This window comes from Cebus imitator, unplaced genomic scaffold (genome assembly GCF_001604975.1).
Source record: "Cebus imitator isolate Cc_AM_T3 unplaced genomic scaffold, Cebus_imitator-1.0 Scaffold45, whole genome shotgun sequence".
Lineage (NCBI taxonomy): Eukaryota > Metazoa > Chordata > Mammalia > Primates > Cebidae > Cebus > Cebus imitator.
Genome location: NW_016107360.1, coordinates 15,835,523 through 15,861,537, shown reverse-complemented (window position 1 = coordinate 15,861,537; position 26,015 = coordinate 15,835,523). Strand labels below are relative to the sequence as shown.

Below are 26,015 nucleotides of genomic sequence, written 5' to 3'. Positions count from 1 at the left end.
CCCTCAGCTGTATACATATACTGTTTGTCATGTTTATTACTTTCAGGTGACTTGAAAGATGGTGAAAATCAGACAGACAAGAAGGATCACTCTAACATTGGAAATGATTCAAAGAAAACAGATGGTAAGAGTATTATTCTCATTACATTTTTCCATAAAATGTGCAGTTTAATGTAAGCTTGTTAGAATCTTACCCAAAATTTAAATAGTGGTTGTGGATATGCTCTTATATCCTGAAAAAAAAAAAAAAAGAAAAACCCTTCACTATATTTAAAGGGTACTATTATTCCTTTATTAATAATTTATAAATTATTGTTGTATCTCTTCTCCTTCACCATACTTTCTCCATCACAAATGTTTTCTATACTCTTTCTACTTGTCATTTTTCATCTTAAACTTCGTAAAAAGTTGATTTTGGACTTGCTGGTCAGACAGCCAGAATGAAGTATCGTATACTGCCAATGTATTTATAAGTCTTTGAATGGGTCTATCGTGCAGCATAAATAAGAAATGTTCCATGTTTTATGTTTTCATGTTTTTTTTAACCTTGAACGAGTTCTTATTTTTGCTTAAAACAAAAACAAAAGCAGGAATCTGTATAGCGCTACTGTTGGGAGGCAGCATATATGATTGTAGAATACAGTTTTGCCAGCAAGAGCAAGTCCTAAAGGCAATGACAATGCAAAACTCAAGCATGAACAACATTCCACTTTCTAAAACCTGAAAGTTCAAATTATATTACCTTTCACACTTCGAACTATAAAATTTAGAAACCTGCCCTGGCCTTTTACATAAACGTCATTGTTTCAGATATCACACAGGCTCGTGACTAGTTATTTCCTCATACACAGACATGATATTAAGCTAAAAATGAAAGTTTCCATGGAGTGATTTTTGATTGAATCCCAGACTCTCCAAATCATACCTCCCTGGAGACATCATATTTGATGCTAAATTCTTTGAATAGTTTGATTAGAATACCTTTGAAGAACAAATGCTGGGTAGCCAGACAGAAGAGTAAGAAGAAATTGGAAAGTAAGTCTTTGCACATCTATTATAAAGGAAGCAGCCGCCTTAACTTTCAGCCCTAAGCCATTATGACATGCTGTCTTTGCTTGCATGCGTGAAAACAGTTCTCAAACTTTTTCCAAAAAGACAATGCAAATAATTAACTCCAGGTGTGTTACTACATAATATCTGGGGAACACATACCTGCAGTTTTTTTAACCAGTGTGCTTATGCAAATGGAAATCACTTACCTAATGAGTGTATCCTTCTTGAATAATTGTGACTAAGAAGTAAATAACACAGAATAAAGTAGAATTCAAAATGACAGTCTCTGAGCCAGACTATTATAGGTAAGGTTTGTTTAAATACCAGAGGCTCTTTGCCAGCCATCAATACCAAATTAAGGCAACCAAAGCCAGAAAATGTACAGTGGAGTAATGATGTCAACTTCAAACCCAGAACCCAGACAATTTCTCCATCCTGTATCCAACTATTGGTCCACAGATTCCTGTTAAATTTCTATAGCATAAAAGCCCAGAATAAATCAAGTCCAAAATTTTTCATATGAGATTTTGAATCTTGTTGCATTTATATATTATGGTACAAACATCTGCTCTAATGATGTCATGTGGGCATTGTGGATTACATTTTATCACCTTCATAAAGCCGCCTTTGTCTGTGCCCTTTTAAACTGAATCATTCCCAAGTATTGAAAAGAATTGAACAGGTTTTTTTGGGGGAAAGTGATAAAATAGATTTTATGTTCTATTGTGCAAATAAGTAAAGTTTGATTGTTTAATGAGCAGGATTCTTGATCTCATAAGGCAGTAAGCAGACAGCAATAAATTAAAGAGACATTTTTTAATGTCTATCTCTGTTTCCCTCCATAGCCTGTTCTTCTACTGCCTCAAGTAGGTCCTGGTGTGTCTGTGTACTTGCAAGTTTGCACACAAACATAATCATAAACAACTTTGCATTTTGCATGTATTGATTAACTAATATAACATCATCACTGCTTTGGTATCAACAGAACTGAGAGCATTGAGCCTTAGTGACTTGCACTATTTTAGTCCAAAACCTTTAACAGGACTAAAAGGAATTTTTGGTGGCAGGAAGTGGGAAACAATTTGATGAGTCCCACCCACCCTTTCCTTTTTGGTCATTAAAGCTCTCTACTTTAGAAAAATTTGAAAAGGGAATATGTAGATCAGTAGATATATTGATTGCTTTTAAAACTATGTAGAAACAACCAGATAAATATTGAACATTTCTTTTTGGATCCTATTATGTCTGATAATGAGGGGGAGTCAATTTAACAATTTTTAATGCCGCTACCCCCAGACCAATCCCTGGAAACCATTGGTGACTAGTTCTCTTTAATATTTGAGAGGGAGTATCTGGGTACAATTCATGCCCAGTGTGAACATTCAGAGAGAAACCCAGTGGAAACTGGATCACAGTTGGTTATTCCCAAACTCCCATGAACCAGAGCATGCACAGGGGGAAGCAGTGTGTGCTGAAAGGGTAAATTGCATCCTGGCATAATGAACACATTGCAGCTGTACATTATTTCTGTAAGCCTACTGAAGTACTGTTTAGTACCTTGCAGCAGTAATTTTCTAACTGACTTCAAAGAATGGATGTCCTTTGAAAGTACCTTACTTACCCCTAGAGAGAAATGTATTGACATAAAAAGGTCTAGGTCACTGAGCCAAGATTCTAATCATGCTTAAACTTTTCCATTGGCATTGGAAGACTTGTGGGGTGCCACACAAATGCATTCATTTCGGTGCATTTTTAGCCATGTTTATAATAGCATAGCCTCATGGACTTGCCATAATTTTTTATAGTTACCCAGAAATACATACTTGCCCTTAACTTTACTTGACCGCATTAACAGAAAAATAAGAGAGCTATCTTTTGTGCCTCTCAAACAGCTGATTATGATTAAGCCCCGTGTGGTTATTAGCCAAGTCTTATGGAGGAAATTCAGCAGGAGTTTCTCCTTTATTGAATATTCTGGGAACTGGAATGTTTATCGATGGTCTCATGAAACTGAAAAGTGAGTTGTGAAGAATGGAAAGGGTAGGCAAAAGACAGTCTACAAAAGACAGTTACTTCTCTTTGCAAAAGAATGTCTGCTTTTGCAAAAAGAAGTAACAAGAATTGGATTTACCTCCCCCCACCTGAAACAGCCCCAAATCCCAGACAACATATGTAAAAGAGTGTTTTTTAAGATACCAGACAGACATCAGGAAATGGAGAACAGTGATCGTTGCGATACATGGAATAAATGAAGTGCGCCCTACAATTGCCTCAGCTTACTGCCTTGAAAGGACTTCCAGGCAGCATAGAGAGGAGTGACATAGGCACATCTCAGTGACTGTCTGAGTTGAGAAGTTGGATAAAAATCCAGGAATACCAAGATCGCTATAGTTAATGGAATAAAACAGTGGAGAGAAGAGGGTTACAGAGAGTCAAACTCCAGAGATCTGAAGAATATAAGAGTACAGGAGTATTCCCTTATTAGCAGTTTCACTCCCTGTTGTTTCAATTACCCATAGCCAACTGGGTCTGAAAATATTAAGTTGAAAATTCCAGAAATAAACTATAAGTTTTAAGTCGCACACCATTCTGAGAATGTGATGAAATCTCATGCCGTCCTGCTTGTATTAGTTCGTTCTCATGCTGCTAATAAAGACATACCTAAAACTGGGTAACTTATAAAGGAAAGAGAAGTTTAATGGACTCACAGTTCCACATTGTTGAAGAGACCTAATAGTCATGGTGGAGGCCAAAGAAGGGGCAAAGGAGCACCTTACGTGGCAGCAGATAAGAGAGTGTATGCTGGGGAACTGCCCTTTATAAAATCATTAGATCTCATGAGACTTATATACTAGCATGAGAAAAACTCACCCCCATAATTCAATTACCTCCCACCGGGCCCCTCCCATGATATGTGTGGGTTATGGGAGCTATGATTCAAGATGAGATTTGGGTGGGGACACAGCCAAACCGTATCACGGCTCTATCCCACCTAGGATGGGAATCATCTCTTTGTCCAGCATTATCTACACTATACTGGCTGTACTTGCTACCTGCCTGTCACTTAATAGCTGTCTCATTTAACAGATTGACTGTTGAAGTATCACAGTGCTTGCAATTAAGTAACCTTTATGTTACTTAGCAATGGCTCCAAAGTGTAAGTATGGAGATGTTGGCAATTTAGATATGCCAAAGAGCAGTCACAAAGTATTTCTTTTAAGTGAAAAGATGAAAGTTCTTGACTTAATAAGGAAAGAAAAAAAGATTTATGCTGAGGCTGCTAAAGATTTATGCTAATAATGAAATCTATCAATGAAATTGTGAAGAAGAAAAAAGAAATATGTATAATACATATACAGCTCAGTGCTATCTGAGGTTTTAGGCATCCACTGGGAATCTTAGAAAATATCCTGTGGGTAAAGGGCAACTACTACACTGAGCAACCCATGCAATGAGGAAACTACTTGAGGCCAGAACAGAACCATCCAAGAGGATTAGAGGGAATAGTCCTGATGTTCACACAAGGCAGGGAAGAGTACCTGTTCCCACTAGCCAGATTTAAATATCTCATTATTTAAAGAAAATTAGGTAAAAGACTCATATTTAGTTTACTTTAGTCATGGGGAATAATTAGCTGTAGCCTATATGCTACTCTGGTTCTATCTAACAATCTTAAAAGCAAGACATAAAAGGGATCAAAGTGTTTCCAAGTAATTTAACCACATCCCAGAATAAAGCTCAAGGATATACATAGGAGTACAAAAATATCCAGCACCCAACAAGGTAAAACTCACAATGTTTGGCATCCAATAAAAAATTACCAGGCATGCAATGCAGCAAGAAAACATTACCCGCAATAAAGAAAAAGCCCAACCAATTGAAACCAACCCAGAACTGAAACAGATGTTAGAATTAGCAGACAAATACATAAAAGCAGTTCTTATAACTGTAGCCCATATGTCCAGAAGTTAAGTAGAGACATGGAAGATTTATTTTAAAAAGTCTAAAATCAAACTTCTAAACATGAAAACTGCAATATCTGATATGAAAAATGCAATCAATGGTATTAACAAAATAATATTAGATGAGATGAATGGTAAATACGCTGAATGGAATTAGATTTTGGAGTGGAAAACAGTAGCAAAATGATAGCAATAGAAGCTACCCAAAAAGAAACAGAAGAAAAAAGTATAAAAACAGAATTGTAGGACACCTTCAAGTAGCCTGATAAATGTGTACTTGGAATCCCCAGGTAGAGGAGAGAGAGAGCTGGAAAGAAAAATATTTGAAAAACCAGTGTCTATAATTTTGGCAGATGATGAAAACTATAAATCTACAGATTCAAGAAGCTCAATACATCTCAAGCACAGGGAATATAAGGAAAATTACAAAAAAGCACACTATAATATGATTGTTCAAAGCCAGTGATGAAGAGATAAATTTAAAAACTGCCAGAGAAAAATTACACAAATGTACAGATAAACAAACATAAGGATGACAGGAGATTTCTTGGGAAGAATGATGCAAATGAGAAGACAGCAGAGCTAAATTTTTAAATTAACGAAAGGAAAAAAATTCAACAAAGAATTCTGTGCCTAGCAAAAATATTTTTCAGAAACCAAAATGTAATTAAGATATTTTCATCAGATATACAAAAACTGAATGAATTCATCACCAGTAGACCCACCATGCAAGAAATTTTAAGGAAAGGCAGAAGGATAATTATGCCATATGAAATATGGATCTTTACAAAAGAATGAAGAGCATTAAAAATGACAACTATATGGATAAATATATATGATTTTTCTTATTTATCTCAATGATAATTGACCAGGTGAACAAAATAATATAAATGTACTTTTTAATTTATAACATATACAAAAATAAAATGTATGACTACAGTAGCATAAAGTCTAGTAGGGGAGAAATGGCATGTCTATTGTAAGGTTCAGTATTACACATGAGGTGTTATAAAATCATTTGAAGGTAAATAGAGATAAATTAAGAGCATATATATTATGAACTCTAAAGCAATCACTAAAATAACAATACAAAGATATGTAGCTGATTCGCCAACAACAGATAAAATGGAATCATAAAATAACCCAAAACAAGGTAAAACAATTAAGGGAACAAAGAGCAGGTGAGACAAATAGAAAACAAATAGGAAGATTATAGACTTAAAAACAAAGCAAATCCGTTTGCACATTAAATATAAATGGGCTTAAATGCCTTAATTAAAAGGCAGAGATTATGAGATTGTAATATTCAAATATATTATGCCTTTATATAAAAAATCATCAATATAAAATTCCTGACTTTACCAATATGAAATATATTAATGCAATAAAATTATACTTATACCATATAAACATACACAAATAAAAACAAAGTCCAAAAAGTACACAAATAGCACAAAAGTAAAAGGTTGGAAATCAGTATACTGTCTTAACACTAATCAAAAGAAAGCTGTATTATTATCTGACAAAGTAGATATCAGAACAAAGACAGGAGTAAGAAGTTTCAGTAATAAAGAAGTTCATTTTATAATGATAATGTTGTCCATTTATCAAGAGAATATAATTATTCTTTACGTTTATGCACCGAAATACTTGAAGCAAACTGCAAACATATTTTAAATTCACAGTTTATTTGGAGACATTAATATCTCTTTCTCAGTAATTAATAGACTAAGTAAATATGAAAATCAGCAAGGAAACAAAGACTTGTACAACACTATCAATCAACTTGACATAATTGGCGTTCCTAGATCACCCAAACATAGAATACACAGCCTTTTCAAGTGCATGCAGACTATTTGCAAAGATAGATTATATTCTGGGAGAATAAATTAGTTCTAATAAATACAAAAGGATTCAAGCCAAACAAATATGTTCACAGACCACAATAGAATTAAATAGAAAGAATGCTTATATTATGTTATTATTCTTTTAGTATCTTTAGGATGTGTAATAATGTTATCGCTCTCATTTTTGATATGTGTAGTTTGTGTTTTCTCTGTTTTTCCCCAATCAGTATGGCTATAGGTTAATACATTTTATTAATCACCATTAATATTTTCTATTGTTTTTCTGTTTTTTATTTTATTAATATCCACCTTTATTATTTCCCTTTTTCTGCTTGCTATTGTGTTTATTTTGTCTTATTCTTCTAGTTTATTCAGGTGAAAGTTACAGTTACTGATTTGAGATTTTTTTTTCCTCTTTTAATATAGGAATTTAGTGGTATACATTTTCTTAAGTACTGCTTTAGCATCATGACTCAAACATTGATATGCTGCATTTTCATTCACATTCAGCTCAAAATACTTTCTGATTTCCACTTAGTATCTACATTGACCTAAGGGTTATTTAGAAGTGTAATGTTTAATTTCCAAATATTTGGGAATTTTCCAGAGACAGGTAACATGTAAATTCTTTCCATGTTGATCTATAGGTTTAATACAATCTCAATTAAAATCATAGAATGCTTCTTTTTGGTAGAAATTGACAAGCTGATTCTAAAATTTATGTGGAAATACAAAGCATCCAGAATAGACAAAGTATCTTTGAAAAAGGAAAAAGCTGGAGGACTGCACAGAAGCTTTGATTACAAGACTTATTATAAAGCTACAGTAATTAAGGCAGTATGGTATTAACATCAACACAGACAAACTAGTCCAAAACTAGATCTACATGTGTATAGAGAATTTATTTTTGATAAACGGCAAAGAAAATTCCAAGGGAAAATGATAGTCATCAACAAATGATGATGAAATGATTGAATATCTGTATGCAAAATAATGAATTTCTAACTATACATAATATACTAGCATCTCAAAATTTATTATAAACATAAATGAAAATATAAAATTATCAATTTCTAGTTAAGAAAATATAAGAGAAACTCTTTTTGATCTTGGGTTAAGCAAAGATTTATTAGGCATGACCCCAAAAGTACAAACCATAAAAAACAAATTGATAAATTATACTTTATCAAAATTAAAACTTCTTTTCTTCGAAAGCTTCTATTAGGAGAATAAAAAGACAATTCACAGTCTGGGAGGATATTTGCAAAATATCCTGTTAAATAACCGATAACCATTAAATACAAATACTCAATATTAAATAATAAGAAAAGAAACAATCCAATTAAAAACATACCAAAAAAATCAAATAAACATTTCACTAGAGAAGATATACAACTAGCAAATAAGCACATTAAAAGATCCTTGACATCATTAGGGATGTGAAAATTAAAAGCAAAATTTAAAACCATGTTAAGATAAAATAAAGCTTGTGTGAGGGGATATGTATATTACGTCCACATAATAATTTCTTAGCTCCACATTTCACTGTGACTGTCAGGACGCAGCTTTGTCAGTTTGTTCTCTCAGTGAGGAAATTGTATTTCTTACAGCCATTCTTTCTGAATATTTCTCAAGATACTCATGTTCTCCCCTTTAGGATCTCAGTACAGAAAAAAATGGAGGAAGCAATGTAGCCAGCATTCTTGTTAGTTTGCATAGAACAACTAACTGATCAAAAGGGTTGTTGTGTACATTATAGGAATTTGCCCTTAATCATATCTAAAGTGTATAATTCTTCACAAGGCTGTTGTCTCATGATCTTGACTTGCTACATGGCTCACTGAGGTCACCTGAAGAAATATATGTGTTTTTCCTGTTTTTTTTTATTTTTTAAAAATAGATGATCCTAACAAGTTTGTTTGGAATGAGTACAAAAATAAATTTGGAGTGGATGACTCTGAGCTTTTTAGATTATTTTGTTCTGTTTGAATTGATTTGCCAAGCCATTAATAAAAACAGCAGAAGGATACAACTTTACACTTGATTTGTACTTAATGTTCATCATGTTGACATTTTGAAAAATGTTTGTTAGTTGCCTATAGGTGGGGCATCATGACCTGCTCTGCAATGAAGCTGGTAGTGAAAGATAGATAGGGCCTGTACAGAAGTGGAGTTGTACCCTGCTCTGTAGATCTGGGGAGAAAACAGTCAAACAGGAGGCTGTGGGTAGGACCGAGACACATGTATGTCTTTATTAGACATTGTTTCTGTCTTAGGTTCATTTCCAGAGATTTGAAAAACAATAAATGCTTTGTCACATGACCATTAATCAAGAGGTGTGCATTCACTGGTTATACGGACCCTGAGGCCATCGTCAGTTTTCTTATTGGCGTCAACACCTGTGTTCCAGTTTTCTCATCTCAAGGGATCATACTCTTATTATTCTTTCTTCCAAAAAAAAGTCCCCATACTACTTAGGACAATAGTTTTAGACTGCCTTTATATACCAGAATAAAGAACTGCCCTATTTTAGACACCTTAAAACCTTCCTTCTAGTTGCTGTTTCATTTTATCACCTTAGTTTTCCAATCTCTGATATTTCTTCCCACAGGGCTTTGTTTTTATCACTTGTAGTTGACACTGGCTTTGCATTAGTCCATGCAGAGCCATAGCAACACTTGAACACACTTCCTCGTCTTCAGCACACTCATAATTGAATTAATCTTATACCCCTATATGTAGAAGACGTTATGGAGAATTTTGTATTCTTTTAATATTTTTCCCAATTTCTGAAAGAGCCATTTGTTTCTAAGGAACTGTTGATATGATTTTTGACCAAATTCTAATGGATTTATCATTCTTAGAGGATGGTGGTCTTAGTGACCATTTTTGTTCAAACTTCTAGCCTAGTTTATGTTGTGTAACTACGCATAAGACAATTTAGTAATAGAAGAGGTTTGGCATTTTGAGAATTCCTGACATAGGACTTTTTAGTGAAATCTATTTTGCCATTCATCATTTTGTTCTTTACATAAGCATGGTCTCATTTGGGAAACACAAAATTCCTTCATCTGGTAGTTTAGAGGGTATGTGGTGATTAGAAAGAGAGGCTTGCCGATTAGCTAGCAGACTAACTCTACATAATAGCAGAACAAAGATTTCCATATTGACAGTAAAGGAAGAGTCAATTATGCTGGAGAGTATTTGTTGACACCGAAAGGAATTCTTTTGACCAATGCATAGTTTTGACTGACAGTTTACTGATGTACAGTGTGAAATACATACAACTGGCCACTTGGTGGTTTCTTCTTCCTGAAGGAAAACCTACTTGGAAAGTCAAATTCTATCAGAAGGTTGCTTGGTGAATTGAACATGTAAGGAGACTTAGTTGATGGATTGTGATCTTAAGGTAGAATATCTTGAAATCTGTTTCTATCATTGGGACGGACCTGCCAAGAAGAGTGGATATGGGTCATCTTGCATGTCCTGTATCCTGACAGTGCAAGAGGCACCTCTTTATGGCACCTCTTTTCTTGTCTGTTTTTCAGACACACATTAATTCAGCCACCAAATGTGTTAGTATCTTGGAGTAGATTATTATTCTTATTCACTTTCAGTCATTGCTTTTCTGGGCTTTAATTTTGATGAGACTTCATTGTCTTTAAGGTAGGTGTTCTTGATTTGTTTCTCATTATTTTTGTTCACTTTAGACTACCAGATTTTTACTGGCTCTATACCACTCTGAAGGTGTGCCCAGATCATGTGATGTGTAAAATAGGCCAAGGAATGTGAACTGGGAAGACAAGCTGTTACCTCATCCTTTTCTCTCACACCCAAGACAGTATTGTCATAACAATAACTTTGAATCTCTTCCACTTACCTTAAAAATTAAACCTTTATAACTTCAGTGCTTATCTGTTTTTAGTAATGAATTATTTGTAATATACTTTATTATTGGTCATGCCACTGACGTCAAAATCTGCTAATTTGAGTCAGTTTCTACATATAGCTAATCCTGTCCTTTGAGTTTTAAACTTATTTCTATCTCAGAGGATAATATATCTTAGCTCTGGGAAGGTATCCCACTGCAGCCTTGTATGTATTGACAAAAAGTAGACATTATATTTAATAAAGGAATTGCTTTCAAGGTGAGAATTCAACATCCCCTTGTAGGTTATTTTTCATGAGTATAGAGGGACAAAACATCTGGAGTACTTTGGGTCCCAATTAAGTCATCATAAGAACACAAGTTCTGACTAATATCCCATTTCCTTTAGCCCTTTGTCTATGAAAACGCCTATGACCTATTTAGTTAACATATTTATGTCATGTGGAACATCAATAGTAAAGAAATGCTGTGGTTAAACATATGTTTTTTAAAGCATTTACAACCTTATTTTCTCAAGTAGTTTGACAAGTATCTAAACTCTGTACTCCAATGTCCCTGTCCAAGGAAAACAACAAAAAGTCAATAAATGGAGGAGAAAATTGTAATATTATTTTTAGGTGTCTGTTATTCTCATGCATCTGGTTAAAACTCTCCTAATTATATTCTAAAAGGTATTTTCAATTAAACATTTTGATTTAGATACTTCACTGTCATTTTCTGCTTAATTTTGGAAGCTGTGCTGTAGGTTGAACCAACAACAAGAGTTATTGTGAATTCATGCTTAAACCCAACATAAGTGAGTTTTTTAATGTATTTGGGGAAAATCTATTACCAATCCATAAAATGTGAGTGAGAAGTGGTCAAACGGGGCTAACCAGAAAAAGTTCCTTGTTCGTTTTTTGCTACGGACTTCTGCTCTTGGGAGCATGGAAGTACAAAGCCTATTACTTCCTCATGATTCTAGTATTTCATCTGAGTCATAGCAAATCAGAACAGTTAGCTCTTTTGGTTATAAACATACATTTCAAATCAATGCATTTTTTAATATACTTTTAGGTTCATTGAATGTCCTGGTGCTTTTCAAGGAGGGTGTATAATGATGAATTATGGTGAATTATAAAGGAACAAGATGGCATGTGACTACCATGGTACTCTTGTAGATTTTCATGTCTTGGAATTCATGTTTATACTATCAAAATAGCAACTGAAATTATATACACACATATGTACACACATATATGTACACATGTAGATATATTTGAAACATATATGCATCATATATATGATATAGGTAATATAGATGATATATTTGATATATATATCTGATATATGATGCATATATGACATATATGATATATTAATATATATCCTATATGATATACTATATTACATATATCACAAATCACATATACATATATATGTATATTATATGTAATATATGAAACTGATGGGTTTAAATAAACTAAATTGTGTTATACTAAGGGAAACGTCTAACATCAATTCACGTTTTTTATATAGGTGTTTAGATCCCAGTCTCTTACCAAATAACTACATAGTAGAAATGTCAAATGAAAGTATATTATGGACTCTTTGTTAATAATAAAATTAATCTTTTTAAACAACTTTTTTTATTGCAATTATTGCTACATAAACTTTCATTGTTTCACTCTGTCTTCTAGACACTATTAATGTACCATTGTATTTTTAAAGGAATCTGGTTTGACAGAGGAAATTAAAATTTCGTAACTACTGGGGAAAGTGTGATTTTTCTTTTTTCCTTAATACCGATGTTCAGGATGTTTAAAATAAAACTTAGTAATCATGAAATAAACATTTTCTCCTAGAAAAATGATATTTTATCAGATTCTATGCAAGGAACTGGAGAAACACAAGTAACAATATATTTGCCAAAAGAAACTCTGTTAACATTATAAAAGTTATTTCAAATAACAAGTACCTTTGAAGTAAATATGTTCCAAAGGCAGAACCTAACATTAGCTACCTTGGGAATGCCATTTCTTGTCTAGACACCCACGTTTAAAAAAAGCTATTAAAATGCAATATTCAGCAAGTATTCAAGCTTCCCCCCTTTGCACTTTTTCTTAGCATTCTCCACTGAAGGGCACTCTGCTTTCCAAGTGAGGACATCTACATTTCATAAGTATTATCCCTCTACAATATATGCTATTTTTATTCTGTGCCCTGGAGTCATAATGAAAACATGAGAAGATACTTGTTTGTTTCTTCCTCTCATTTGGAATCTTTTCTGCTTTTCCTGAACTAAGAGTAGTCAGAATGTTTCAGGTCTAAAATCCAAGCCTCACTTAGTTGATCTGAAGGACTTTTTTTATGGTCCTTGGCATCTTCCTGACTTCACAGATTCAAAGACTGATCAGAAACAAAACTCTTTTGTGCAGACAAGTGTGCTTAACTCTACCCTCTCCTGCACCTCTGAATCAGGGATGTTGACTTAGCATCAGAGGAATTGTAGGAGCTAATGATGCCTGACTTTACTTGTTTGCTAAAAGTGGGCCAGGCCCTGGGGGCATTTAGAGAGCTCAGTGTTTTAATCATTTCCTTTGTGTTAATGTATTACATTCTTAAAACAGAGCATGATAGCAATAAGATACCTTGGGCAGTGTAGGACAGAACAGAGACAGTTGTTCACATATTTTATGCTGGAAAGAACATGCTAGATAAAAGAAGAAAGAAAGCAACAATGGTAAAAAGGAAGAGTTTAACATCATTGTTATTTTCAGTGGTAGCACAGATACAATGAAGCAAAAGGAAAGACAAAGAGGGAAAGGGTTGGACCTGAGAACTATTAGGTTGCTGCAAAAGTAAATATGGTTTTTGCTGTTGAAAGTTATGGTAAAGACCACAATTACTTTTGCATTAACCTAACCATTCTTTGTACAGTTTTTATTCTGTGTGTTTGGATCAAATGGGTAAATTTTAGGAGACAATGGCCTAGGCAAGGTTTTAAGAAGTTATATTCCCACAAATGTCATCCATCTCTATCTGTCTATCTATCTATCAATCAATTAATCATCTGGTTTATCTATCTATGTGTCTGTCTATTTTATTTTTCTGTGCTGGAATAATACATGATGAGAGGATTTTGTCTTAGCAGTGCTGTAGCATGGATATTATTTGTAGTGAAAATTAATTTAGGATAATCCCATTATAATATGCTCAATTGTTTAGGGCAAGCATAAAGCAGGCACACATTGAAAATAGCCCTTTAAAATAGCTGTCAAGTATGTATTTGTGAGCTAGGACAATGAAATCCATACCTGGATAAAGCCTAACAGATAGCTCTAAAATTATGTTTTTTCTTAGTGTTATTATTAAAAAACAAAACCAGGACCCATTCATATGCCCAATAGAAATCTTACAGGACATTTGAAATTGGTTTTGGCTTCCCTACGCATATTCTTCCTTTTGTTTTCTATTTTAGAGTTTTATAATTTGTCAGGTGTGTGCTGTTTCACTTTGCTGTTTTTGTAGAAAGTTGACTCCAAGCAGAGGCAGCTATGATATAGAGTTACTAGGACCTAAAATCTGGTTTTTGAATTCCAGCTCTCTCTTCAGCCAAGTCAGGTTACTTTTTTGAGTTTAGGCGATAGTTGAATCAGGCTGTAAAAAAAAAAATCAAATCCAAGAAAAATGGAAGAGAAATGCGTCTAAAATGTTTTTTAAGCCCAGTGACAAATTCTGATGAGGGCTGCCTCATTGACACTCCATTTGTGATCCAGAAATAAACATTATAATGAATAAACACATTTTTAGAATCAAGTCATGTTAACTTGAACTTTAATCTTCTTCTAGAACCATTTAGCTTTAAATCACATGGTTTTAAGGCCTATATCCAGCGTCTGGACATACCTGTGGGAGTAGCGTGTTACCATACAGTAAATTGCCCATTTTTCTAAATGAAGTTGCTGAAACATGATTATTTGCTTTCATAGAGTAAATACATTTCTGTGAAATCATATACCATGTATTTGCACTTCAGCATTTAAAGTCCTCACAGCTTTACTATGTGAGATATAAAAAGTCTTGGGTGAGGGGCAGGCACTTAAATATTTTCCTGAATTATTCCAAGATTTGGCAAGAGAGTTTCCATTTCAATTCATCAGTCACTCTTAAAAGAGTGGGTGGATTTAACTACTTTTTGTGGCCTTCAAAAAGCCATGCATCTCAGTTACACGCAGAGTGGCATTTTAACACTTTGTCTTCAGGGTCCTAATTTTCAGATACTTTGTAGTCTTGCAGATGCTTACTCAGTTTCAGTTTATATTGAAAACAAATGCATAAAACCAAACACAATGAAAGATAGAATGTAGAGTGAAAAGGGGACCAGCCTCATTTATACACTGTATCAAAGTTGCCTGAAAAGCAGGTGGTCCTTCTCTGGGAGATTTGTTCCATAGAAAGCCATCCATAATTGGCCGACTTCATAGGGAATATAAACATTTTGACATACCATACCTTACTATTGAATAAAATATGTAATTAATGTGTTTATTGTTTCCTTTTTAATTTTTATTCCATGTTGTGAAAGTCAAAATTAGAAAATGGGTGGAGGAAAATCTTCTACTCATCAACACACCTTATCAGTCCCATCCTCCTCATGCTTATTCCATTCTCTTCTTTTTCATTGACAAAAAATTTATTGAGCATATGTTATGTGTTAGGCATTGCACTACATGCAAGGAGTGTTCAAAATGATAAATGAGATATTTTCCCTGCTCCCAAGGAGCCAGCAATCTGGGTTGGAGCATTTTGCAGATAGCTATGACATAGGCACCATAGGGTATTTCTTAAGTGCCTTAAGAAATTCACAAACAAGTTACTTTTAGAGGGCATGTGTTTAGGAAGGCCACAGATGATCACTCAGGTCATCAGGTATATCAGACATATTCTATAGACCCAACTATAAAACATACGATTTTTGTTCTTTTACTGCTGGTTGTATTTAATGTCAGTAAACACAGGCATAGCTTAAACACACAAACTTCTTTAATTCAGCCTTTCCCTCCACCCCTTGACCTAACGCTGGAGGGGAGGATGGAGATCCCCAGCCAGAGGGAACACTCCACCATCTCAACCATAAGCAGTAATTAGAAATGGAGGAAGGTCTCCTTTGGAGTTCATTAAGACCCTAGATATGCCTCTTTCCATCTATGAGACCCAGCAGTCTGGATCGTGCATCACTAGCCTTATTGGTCAGGCGAGGCTCACTGAGTTTAATAGTGGTCCTTATCAGCTGTCCCCAGCTACCTGTCCCTAGCTTCTTTCCATCCAATGGGTCTGTTATTAAAAAATCAAACCCAACCTTCTGTTATCCCAACAAAATTGGATTTTACCTCTGAGGATCTCGAGACATCTCTGAATATGGTTAATATTATGATGACTCTAAAAGAAGCCTCATGACATATGACAATGGCAGAGCCAGAGTGCTAAGAACAGAGTCCTGTATTGCAATTCCCATGTGGACCAAACTGTGCAGACTATCAGCATCGATGGAAAATTTCTCATCCTTGATTTCAGCTTTTGTTCATCTCCTTCTCTCACTGGCAAGTTTATCAGTGCTAGTATTGGAGTAAAGTGATTGGTCTGAAGCCTTACTTTTGTCTGTTATTTCTCCCAAATGGGTGAAGGTGTTAATGGAGAATAAACATAATGAACAGTCAAGAACATAATAAAGTTAGAGGGACAGCAGGAAGCTTGGATCAATGGCCCCTGGAAAATTGAGAATTGATTGTAATTACAATAGATCAGAAGGAGCCCTCCTATCTCCCAATGAGTTTTCTGCTGCAATCAGCTAAATCTTAGGAGAGTATCTTAGTCCTTAAAGTTGAATGGGAAACTTTCCTTGTCCTGTAAAGGCTTCTAACATCTCTGTAGATCATGGTGTTACCCTTCATAAAGTCCAGACCACTGTACTGCTAGCCCACTGGAGCTCTGCACTGGAGGGAACACTTTTTAACTATAAAGCATGATGACTTGCTGAGCATGTAACACCAATGGGAAGAAATAATATGGTGGGTTTGTTGTTGTAGTTTTAAATTCTGTCAAAGACCTTTGAGGTTACATGGGGTAGAGCATGCCAGGTTAAAAAAAAAAAATCCAATATTGTTTTTGTTAATTTAGTTCTGTTTCCATCTTTGTCTTCTTCCTCCACCCCCTTGCTCCGGGTCCAGTGGAGAACTCTGGTGATTCACCTATCTGCACAACGATTTGGGCTAGGATGCATCTTGCTTTAAATGTCTGTGGGAAACTTCTGAGCGTGCGTGGGGCGAGAATTCTGAGAGAGAGGAGCATTGCTTTTTGTATGAAAACAGTTGGGATTAGATGAGTCTGATTTCTTCCAATCCCACTGACCTTGAGACAAATTGACCAGATCTAGCAATAAAACTGTCATCTTGATTGCAAAAGAAGGTAGTTTAATATCCATATTGCATGATCAATTGTTTGCTAGTTTATAGCAACTATTAAGATTTCAAATGTACTGGTATTCACAGTTTTACACTGAGATTTTCCTCTTACTTCATTAATTATACTTTGCAGTATTTTTTCAATTAAATAGAATTTAATAAAATTTCTGAAACACAAGTAATATGTCGTGAATAGGTTATACTGCAACTGTTCATTAACTATTACTGAAAAGTATAATTAATGAAGGATAGAATAAACCTTGTTACGAAGGAGACAGCAATGACCACTATGGAAATGTTTAATTGGTTCCCCCATTTTTTTTTGTCCCCTAGATTTTCTTCTCCTCAGACTTGGAGGGTGGAGCGGGGGGAAAGGCAGCATTGACACTTTTCTTTTTCTTTTTCTTTTTTTCAGATTCAGAAGAGTAAAAAGACCTCATAGACAATAAAAGAGGCTGCCAATGTCTTTCATCATTCTAGCTGAGCTTCTTCATTCTCCTTCTTCTCCTTCTTCCACAAAGACCCATATCTGGAGAAGGTGTACAACTTTCAAAAACAAGCCCCCCTTCTAACCCTTGGCCTTCTCTCACACCATCTCCTACCAGGGGATGACTCTTTGGGGGTGGTTTGAGGTCTTAGAACTCTGGGAGATATTCCCCTGAACAAACCAAACAACTTGAGATTTTTACTCTCTAACAGAAATAAAACATGAAGGGGCATCCTCAAAATCCTTTGCTAATGACCTGGCTTTCAAGGCACCTGTCTTACCTGATGAGAATGGACATCCTGGATGTACTGGGAGAGGCCTGAAAAAGCCACACACACAGTAATTGCCATTTTATGACTGTCAATGCTGTTACTTTAAATGTTGTCATTTTTGCACCGGCTACTGACGATACAGCCATGCTAACATTCGTCACAGCAAAGATGATGATTCCAGTCTCTGGTTCCTTTCCTGAGTCAGGAACATTAGTTTAATCCAATTTCCTTTCAGACTTAAAATTGTTCTTATGCTTTTTTCTCCCACATGTATAATATGTAATTCTGTTTGTTTTCTTAAAAAAAAAAAAGATTATTCTATAGGAATCTTTATTTGATGCTTAATTTATTTTCTCTGTGCATTCATTAGTATAAACCTGAATGTTCAGCTGATGGCCATACTGTTGAGTGGGAACCTATTGTTTTCACTGGTAGCATCTGTAACTAAGTAGTTACTGACATTTTTACCACTGGCTGGTCATCTTGTTTTGGATATCTGTGGTTTGACTTCATCACTCTTCTTTTTATTCAGTAAAGTGCTAAAGGAATTAGTATCAGGGAGATATGGCAGATAAATCTTTGCATTTTAGCGAGTTTTAAAAACACAAGGTAGAAGTGGATTAATAGTATGAATCAAAAATAAGAATAGTAGATGTAGCATGGAAAGAGAATAGCATTGCAGCCCCCTTGAAACCAAATTACAGGTGGGATCTAGGGGAGTGCAAGTAAAGTGTGATTTTATGGGTCTAAATGATGTGATTTGGATAAAAGTATTCTTAAAATGGGGTGTGGTTACATAGGAATCTCTGAGTCCTTCCCAAGAGTAAAGCACATGCTGGTGATGAAGTGGGGATTAGTAATAGGAAGAAAGAGAACTAGGCAATAGTTTTAAGTGTATTCCCCACTACAGATTTAATTTGTACATAAAAAAGCACAAAAACAGATATTTAAATGTCCTTTCTTTACGAAGGTGAAATATTGGCATTTTTTCAGAAAGAGACTGTGTGCGGTCTACCAAGACCTTTGCCTTGCTGAAATGTTCCCCCAACAGAAAGATTTGTAGAACTTTGTTGTACAGAACGGACAACAGCAGGCTGATGTTTAAACAGATTTCTTCTGCCAGCTTTACATTTTGTCTTGGAGAAACACTTAGGTTTTTCTGTTATGCTCGCTGCTTTCCTAACAATGACCTCACTACATAATAGGGCCACAAATTCAAATGGCTTCAAGAACCTAGCAGGTCAAGTAAATGAATAAAACAAGACATGTAATATCACAGTCATTGTGGTAAATGGCAATTCGTAGTGCGCCTTTGTATCAGTGAGACAGGAAGGAGCAATGGGGACTTTAAGAAATTGGAGAGGGTGAGTGCTGTCAAAAAGGGGTAGTCGGTAGGCAGCTACTAGATTTAAGCTGTGAGACGATGGGGGTCTTAGATACCTAGGATTTGATATAAACCCTCTCCAAATTTTCACATATTGACAACTAACCCAAAAACTTACAAACACTGTGCTAATCAAATGAAATATGCCTGTAAGCTGTGTTCAATCTATGGGACATCAGTTTGCAAACTATGTTCTTAGAGGTGGTATGATTTTGTATTGAAATTAAATATAACCAAGTGTATGTCCATTTTTGACCTTGAAACCTGGACTTTTTACCTCATTTATATTCTGTATTTTTGTATGTGGAGCTTTTTGGCCAGCCAAAATAGAAAGTCTACAGCTTCCATTTTATAATCCAACAAGCTACACGCAACAACATTTGAAAAAGAAACAGGAATATAGCCATTTTTTTCTAGCACTGATAAAAATGGAAATGTTTTTCATTTACTTTAAGTCATTAATCAACTGAAAAAGAATGGAAAGAGAATTTCATTCCATCAGGAATGAAAAGTTACACCAAAAACTCTCAGTGAAGTAAAACAAAACTCCATGTAACTCACTCTTAGCTTTAAATCTTTAAAAAGTGTTTTGAAGGGGTATTGAATAAAAATGCAAAGTTATCTATTAAAAATACAAACTACTATATTAGATGATGCTATGGTTTGATACTGGAGCTGATAAAACATTAAAATAATTATTCCAAATCAGTGCTGACTGGAACAGCAATATTTCCAAAGCTCTAGCTTATGTTCTTTGGTCTTTTAATTCTCTTGAAACAGTTTTCTTCAAGTTAAACAGCAATTTTGGACAAACATTATTTTGTTGCACAGATTATGGCGTCTTCCTCTAGTTTACACACACATAGCAAGGGCTTAGACTCCTTAATTAAGAATTGACCTGTATGTGGGGACAGTAATAGGGACAGTCCGACCACAGACATAACCACACACTCTACACGTTCCTGGGTAAAATGTGACAAATCGAGTTAGCCCTTGAATTTGGGTCCCCATATCACCAAATAGCTCTACATCTAAGTTGTGTTAATGTGGTATGTTTCAGTGGCATAATGACCCATTCTTATGGAGGCTTTTGTTCCATTTTTGTGTGTGCGTGCCAACTTTCTTAGGTTATGAGCCCTAATGGTTTATGGCAGCAGGCAAAAGACTCATTTCTAACCCATTAAATTCAAATGGACTTTGTTCTGTCCATTTCATTTCTGGAGCTTTTAAAAACCACTGAAAACATCTGACATGATGCCGTTGTGGATCTGATACAGTTAAACAGTAAAATGATACCTAAACATCTGAGATCCAAATAATAACCTAGTGCACATGTGATTCATTTGTAGAATTTAAGTCATGATATTATATTTTCTACATGGACCATGCCTTTAAATACAAAAGTGAAAAGTAAAAAGCAACATTATCACGGGATGTGAGACAGTAATCCAAAAAGTTGGAGACCAATTTTTGTTATCCATGTTTTGGAAGTATGGATATTGTTTATTTTAGTATCACTTCTCTCATGGGTCACTTTTCTTTAGATAGATAGATTGATTGATAGATAGATAATGTAATATATTTTCTTCTTTCTTAATCTATGAGCAGAGATTTTGATAATGGAAACTAATTTGTAGCATTCCCCACAAAGCCTAGGAAAAACAATAGGAAAAAAAGCACGAAATCTTTTTCTTGTAGTGAAGTAGAGAAGAGTCTGAGACTGGAAACCTGTGTATATAGTGTTCTATCCCAAATAAAGAGAATTCAGGGAATTCAGGCAACATTTTTTTTTTCCTAATTGGAAACTTTGTTCTGATTCGGAGATGCCCACACACCCCACAGGAGATGTGGTGCTGGCCCACCACAGTGCTTGGAACATGGTCAGCATTCAGGAAACACATGCAGAATCGTCTAACTGAATTCCACTATCTACTTGTGAATGCAAACAAAATTCAAATATCCCTGAAAATGTATTCAGCGTCTCCTATATGCCAAGCACATTGCTAAAGGCTTATCTTCTTATCTTCTAAGTATATGCAGGCATACCCTACTCACACAAATAGCTTATCATAAGAGATGGGAAATTGCAGGTAATTTGGGAGAAATTGTCATAGCCAAATGCATGAAAAAAATAAAATAAAAACTTTTCTATGGCCTCTTGATTTAAGAAAAAAAACAAAACAATAAAACAGGATTCATTTGTGAATGTCTTTCCAAAAGGGATGATGACAGCAATCTCTATGAAACATCAGTGGATTTACTGAAAATCCAAGTTGAAACTTTTAAAACCTTAAACAGAATATCCTGAAGCAAATAGGAGATCCTCTATGTGCAGCATGAGGAATCACTGCATAGTACTGCTCCACCAATAATACGATTGGTACAGCACCAAACCGTGGCAAAATTAGATGTTAAAGAACATAATGTTGCAATAATGATGTTATATTGGATCTTATTCATGAACAAATGAAAAGTAATACTTATAATTTGTCCGCTGTGATCCATGATTAAGGCCCTCATTATCACTGAGAAAATGAATTTAATGAAAAAATTGCAATGGGCAGTGACGATATTCCTATAATAAAGCCTCCCTCTGGAGATCAAGAGACATATTACCTGCCAAGGCCAGATTTCAGTTTTTAAGGTTTCCTCTCACCAAAGACACTGGTGGGCACACAGGTGACGCTAGAATTAGAATGTTACCAGAGTCAGTTTATCTGATCGTGAACATGGGCCCAGGAAGATTAGAAAAATGGAAAGCAGGCTTCTGAAGGTTCTCCTTGGACATTTGTAAAAAGACTGGGTGCTTCTCCAGGAATGTCTGAATGAAACAAGAACTGCACCACTGAAATAGCTTCTTGTTTTCATATTAAACAAGGAACAGTTGTGCAGTGGATGACCTGGACTGAAAGATGTATCGTGGTCAAGTTTAAACATTATTAATTCCTGACTGTTTTCTTAAATACCCCTACCTGATTCATTTTTTAAAAAATATTGCCAGACATATTTGACATGAATTCATGTTTACTCTGGCTTCTGTTCCCAAGCGGAAGTGGATTAATCCTGGCAATGGCTGGCTTCACGAACTGTACTTGCACCCAGCCTGGGCTGCCATCTGCTGAGCCAGGAGAAGCAGGGAGTGGGGTGTGGGCCCTTTCAGTTTGCTCAGGGCACACTCATTCAGCCTCCCCTGAGGAGACCTTGTCACCCTTGGGTGTAAATGCTTGCTGTTGCGGACCAGTGACAGTGCCAACTAGAGACCCATCCTCTCAGCTTTGGTCAGCTTCAGCTGGGATTCCTGAATCTCACTCATGTATTCCTCATGAGTGCTGGCTTCTGAACCTGCAGAAACATTTCTCAGTCAGTTTTTGGTGAAGGGTAACTTATTTAAAATAAAGCCCATTAAAATCCAATGGCTATAGAGTGGGTTTTAAATAGATTGCCCTGAGACACATCCTTGTAGTCTTTGCTTCCCTCTCATGACCTATCTTGGGGTAGAATTTGTGTAATACTATCCTTGTCTTTGAGCGGGTATATGTGTGATGGTACAGAAATACAGTCACATATTATATTAATATATATAGATGTATAGGAAAAACCTGCAGCCATAGGTATTGTCCAGTAACTGATTCTAGAGGTAGTACTATAGAGTATACATTTCCTTTTTTCTTGCTTTGATGATATTTTTGTACAATTTTATATGCTGTAAAATTTTTTAAAATATATTTGCTATTTTCATTTGTAGAGCTTGGTTAGGCTTTTATCAGCTCTTGTGCTCACTGTACAACCAGATTCCCCCCATCTAATTTAAGTGTCTTCTCCTTTTCAAACTCTTTATATTTTCCATTTTTTTCTCCTATTTTTCTACTCTTCACATTTCTTCTTTTGCTTCTGTTCAGGTAACCGATTCTGCTTGCAGTATATCATTTTAGCACATACAAACACAAAATAATCAGAAAAATAAAAGCATCTTGTTCCATGTAATTCACATGCGGAAGTTTTGGGTGTCAAAGGTCGCTGGGGATAGATAGGGAGGCAGAAATAGATTGGGAAAAGGAAGCAGGAAGAAGGAAGTCTTTATGGGAATCAATTACCCAAAGCAAGGTGAGTCACTTAGAGGCAAATATGATGTTGTTGCTGTTTTCCCTGAGTGTAGAGCACAATTTTTGCTCTCACAGGTTTTTCTCTTTAGGATGCTATGCATCCTAAAGAGACCCTACTCACCATGGGTCTGTAGGCCCTCTCCTCATGAGGGCACTAGGCATGTGTGAATGGAAAACTCAACCCATCTCCTCAGCTTTAGATGTTGCTGCTGTTCAGCTGGCTTTGCGAGAGACATCTGGATTAATATCAAGAACATTTAGCAAGACTCAAAAGGGAGAGGCAAGCAGAACCCAAACTCAAACCTCCAACCAATATCTAGCTGAATAAATAGTTCTTTGGAGGAATAAGGAAGGGATTTCAGGATGTGTTCTGAGAATGCTCTTCCAAAAGGGAAGATGGTAATATGGATTTGTTTTGATTTCATGGTAGTGATAGAGTGTACTTCCATGATGTGAAATACACTTCTGGCAGATAAAATGCAGGTTGTAATTTGCATTTGTACATCACAGGGCAAAAGAATGGCCATCCATTCTAAGGAAGAGTGTTCTGTTCTCTAAGATGCTGTTTTGTACTGAAACAATGTTTCCAAATGCCATAGCATCTATCTCCAAATGCAAAATTACATCATAAGGATTCATGTAAAAAAAGAGTATACTGAGCTGCTATCAGAAAAATTAATGATGTGTTTATTGTAAATCTTTATTGCACAGGTGAGCCTGACAGTCCTTCAATGTATAATGTTCCCCCAGCATCTAGCAATGCATAAGTACTTGTATGTTCTTCTGATGACCAAATAAAAATGATGAGTTAACCCTCTTAATTGGAGTTGGAAAAATGAAAAGGCTGGTTTTTTTTCCTTTGAATGTTTCTCGTTGTTATCCGTGTTCTGTCTCAGATTTAGGGCTGACCAAACTCACTCCACCGTCTGTCTCTTTTATATTCCCCTAAACACCTCATGAAACTCAGGCACCAAGTGCTTTTGCCTGCACACTGAAAGACATACACAGAGTATGATTATATCATGTTTCCTTTCACCAGTTTTGACTGTGAGGGATGAAGTAAATGGGTTATCAGAAGCTCCTCAGAGGCATAAGAAATCTCAGCATTCATGGAATTAAGCTGGCTTCCATATGTTTAATTTTCTTTGGGGTACAATGATATTATAATTTTACAGCCCTTTGATGCTAGCGGCTTGAATTGCAAACTTTTTCTTTCTCCTATTCTTGAAAGGGGCATATTTGGCAATATTTTCCTGCTCCAGCCATGAACATAAGGAGTCTGACTAGGGAATACAGATGTTCCTTGACTTCTCATGGGGTCATGTCCTGATAAACCCATTGTGGGTTGGAAAAATCATAAGTCAAAAATGCATTTAATAGGCCTAGCCTACCAGCTATGTTTGCATCATAGCTTAGGCTATCCTGCCTTAAGCATACACAAGACACTTACATTATCACAGAGTTGGGCAAAAATCACATAATGCAAAGAATATTATCTAATAAAGTGTTGAATAGCTCATGTAATTTATTGAATACTGTTCTGAAAGTGAAAAACAGAATGGTTGTATGTGGTTTCTAGTGAGTGTGTATTGCTTTCCCATTATCATGAAGTCCAAAAATTTAAGCTGGGCCATCATAAGTCAGGGACTCTGTATAGTCATTACTTCTGTTTGTGGGAATAAAAGTGGTTTACATCCTGTACAGCACCCAGCCTCATGCCTTCCAACCAGCTCCTGAGAGAGAACCCTCTAGTGGTGATAGTGCATATTACACAAATACCTCCCCTTCACCAGGGCCACCTGATGTATCGTTTCTGGATGGTATTACTCTGATGAAGGGGACTGTGATGTTTCTCCAAAGCAGCTATGCCTGCCATTCATTGAAACATATTTTTTAATTTTTTATTTCTTAAAGTAAAAATAGAATTTACTCAATTTAGAAAGTATAGACAGTACATAGAAAACTTAAAATCACTTGTAATACCCCATCCAACAATTAATCATTGTAGGTACTTTATTTTCTTATGATCTTTTGCTATGCATTTTTACAGAGTTAAGGCCATATAGTAAATTTTGAATTATGGTTTGTTCACATGACATTGGACTGTAAGCATTTTCTTGTGAGTTTTTTAACCTCTCCATTAATATAATTTCAATGGCAACATGTTTTATTCTGTGGCTCCAGCACAATTTACTTAACCACCTCTCTGCCATTGAGAAATTAAATTATATGCTTTTATTTTACTTTTTGCAGTTGTAAATAACAGCAATGGAACTATTTATACATAAGCCTTTGTCACATTTCTGAATATTTCCATTGGACAAAATTCCATTGGACAGCGACTGGGTCACAGTTTTGATCATTTTTTGAACTCCTCATTCATATGCTCAATTCAAGTTCAAATCATATTCAAATATTTTGAAAGCCATATTTAAATAGCATATGGTGTTGCATCTCTGAATAGCTCTTGCTTTTTTTTCCCATTTATTTATTTTATTGCATTTTAGGTTTTGGGGTACATGTGAAGAACATGCAAAATTGTTGCATAGGTACACACATGGCAGTGTGATTTGCT

General features: G+C 35.3%; 1 protein-coding gene across 2 annotated transcripts in view; it reads left to right on the top strand.

Moving 5' to 3' along the window:
- The window catches only part of PDE1C (phosphodiesterase 1C), a 548,731-nt gene that overhangs the window by 488,823 nt on the left and 33,893 nt on the right, over window positions 1–26,015 (top strand). For both annotated transcript variants that reach the window (XM_017527132.2, XM_017527134.2), the window contains one exon: window positions 47–124. In XM_017527132.2, the coding sequence (XP_017382621.1) occupies window positions 47–124 (78 nt within the window). The remainder of the gene's footprint in view (window positions 1–46; window positions 125–26,015) is intronic.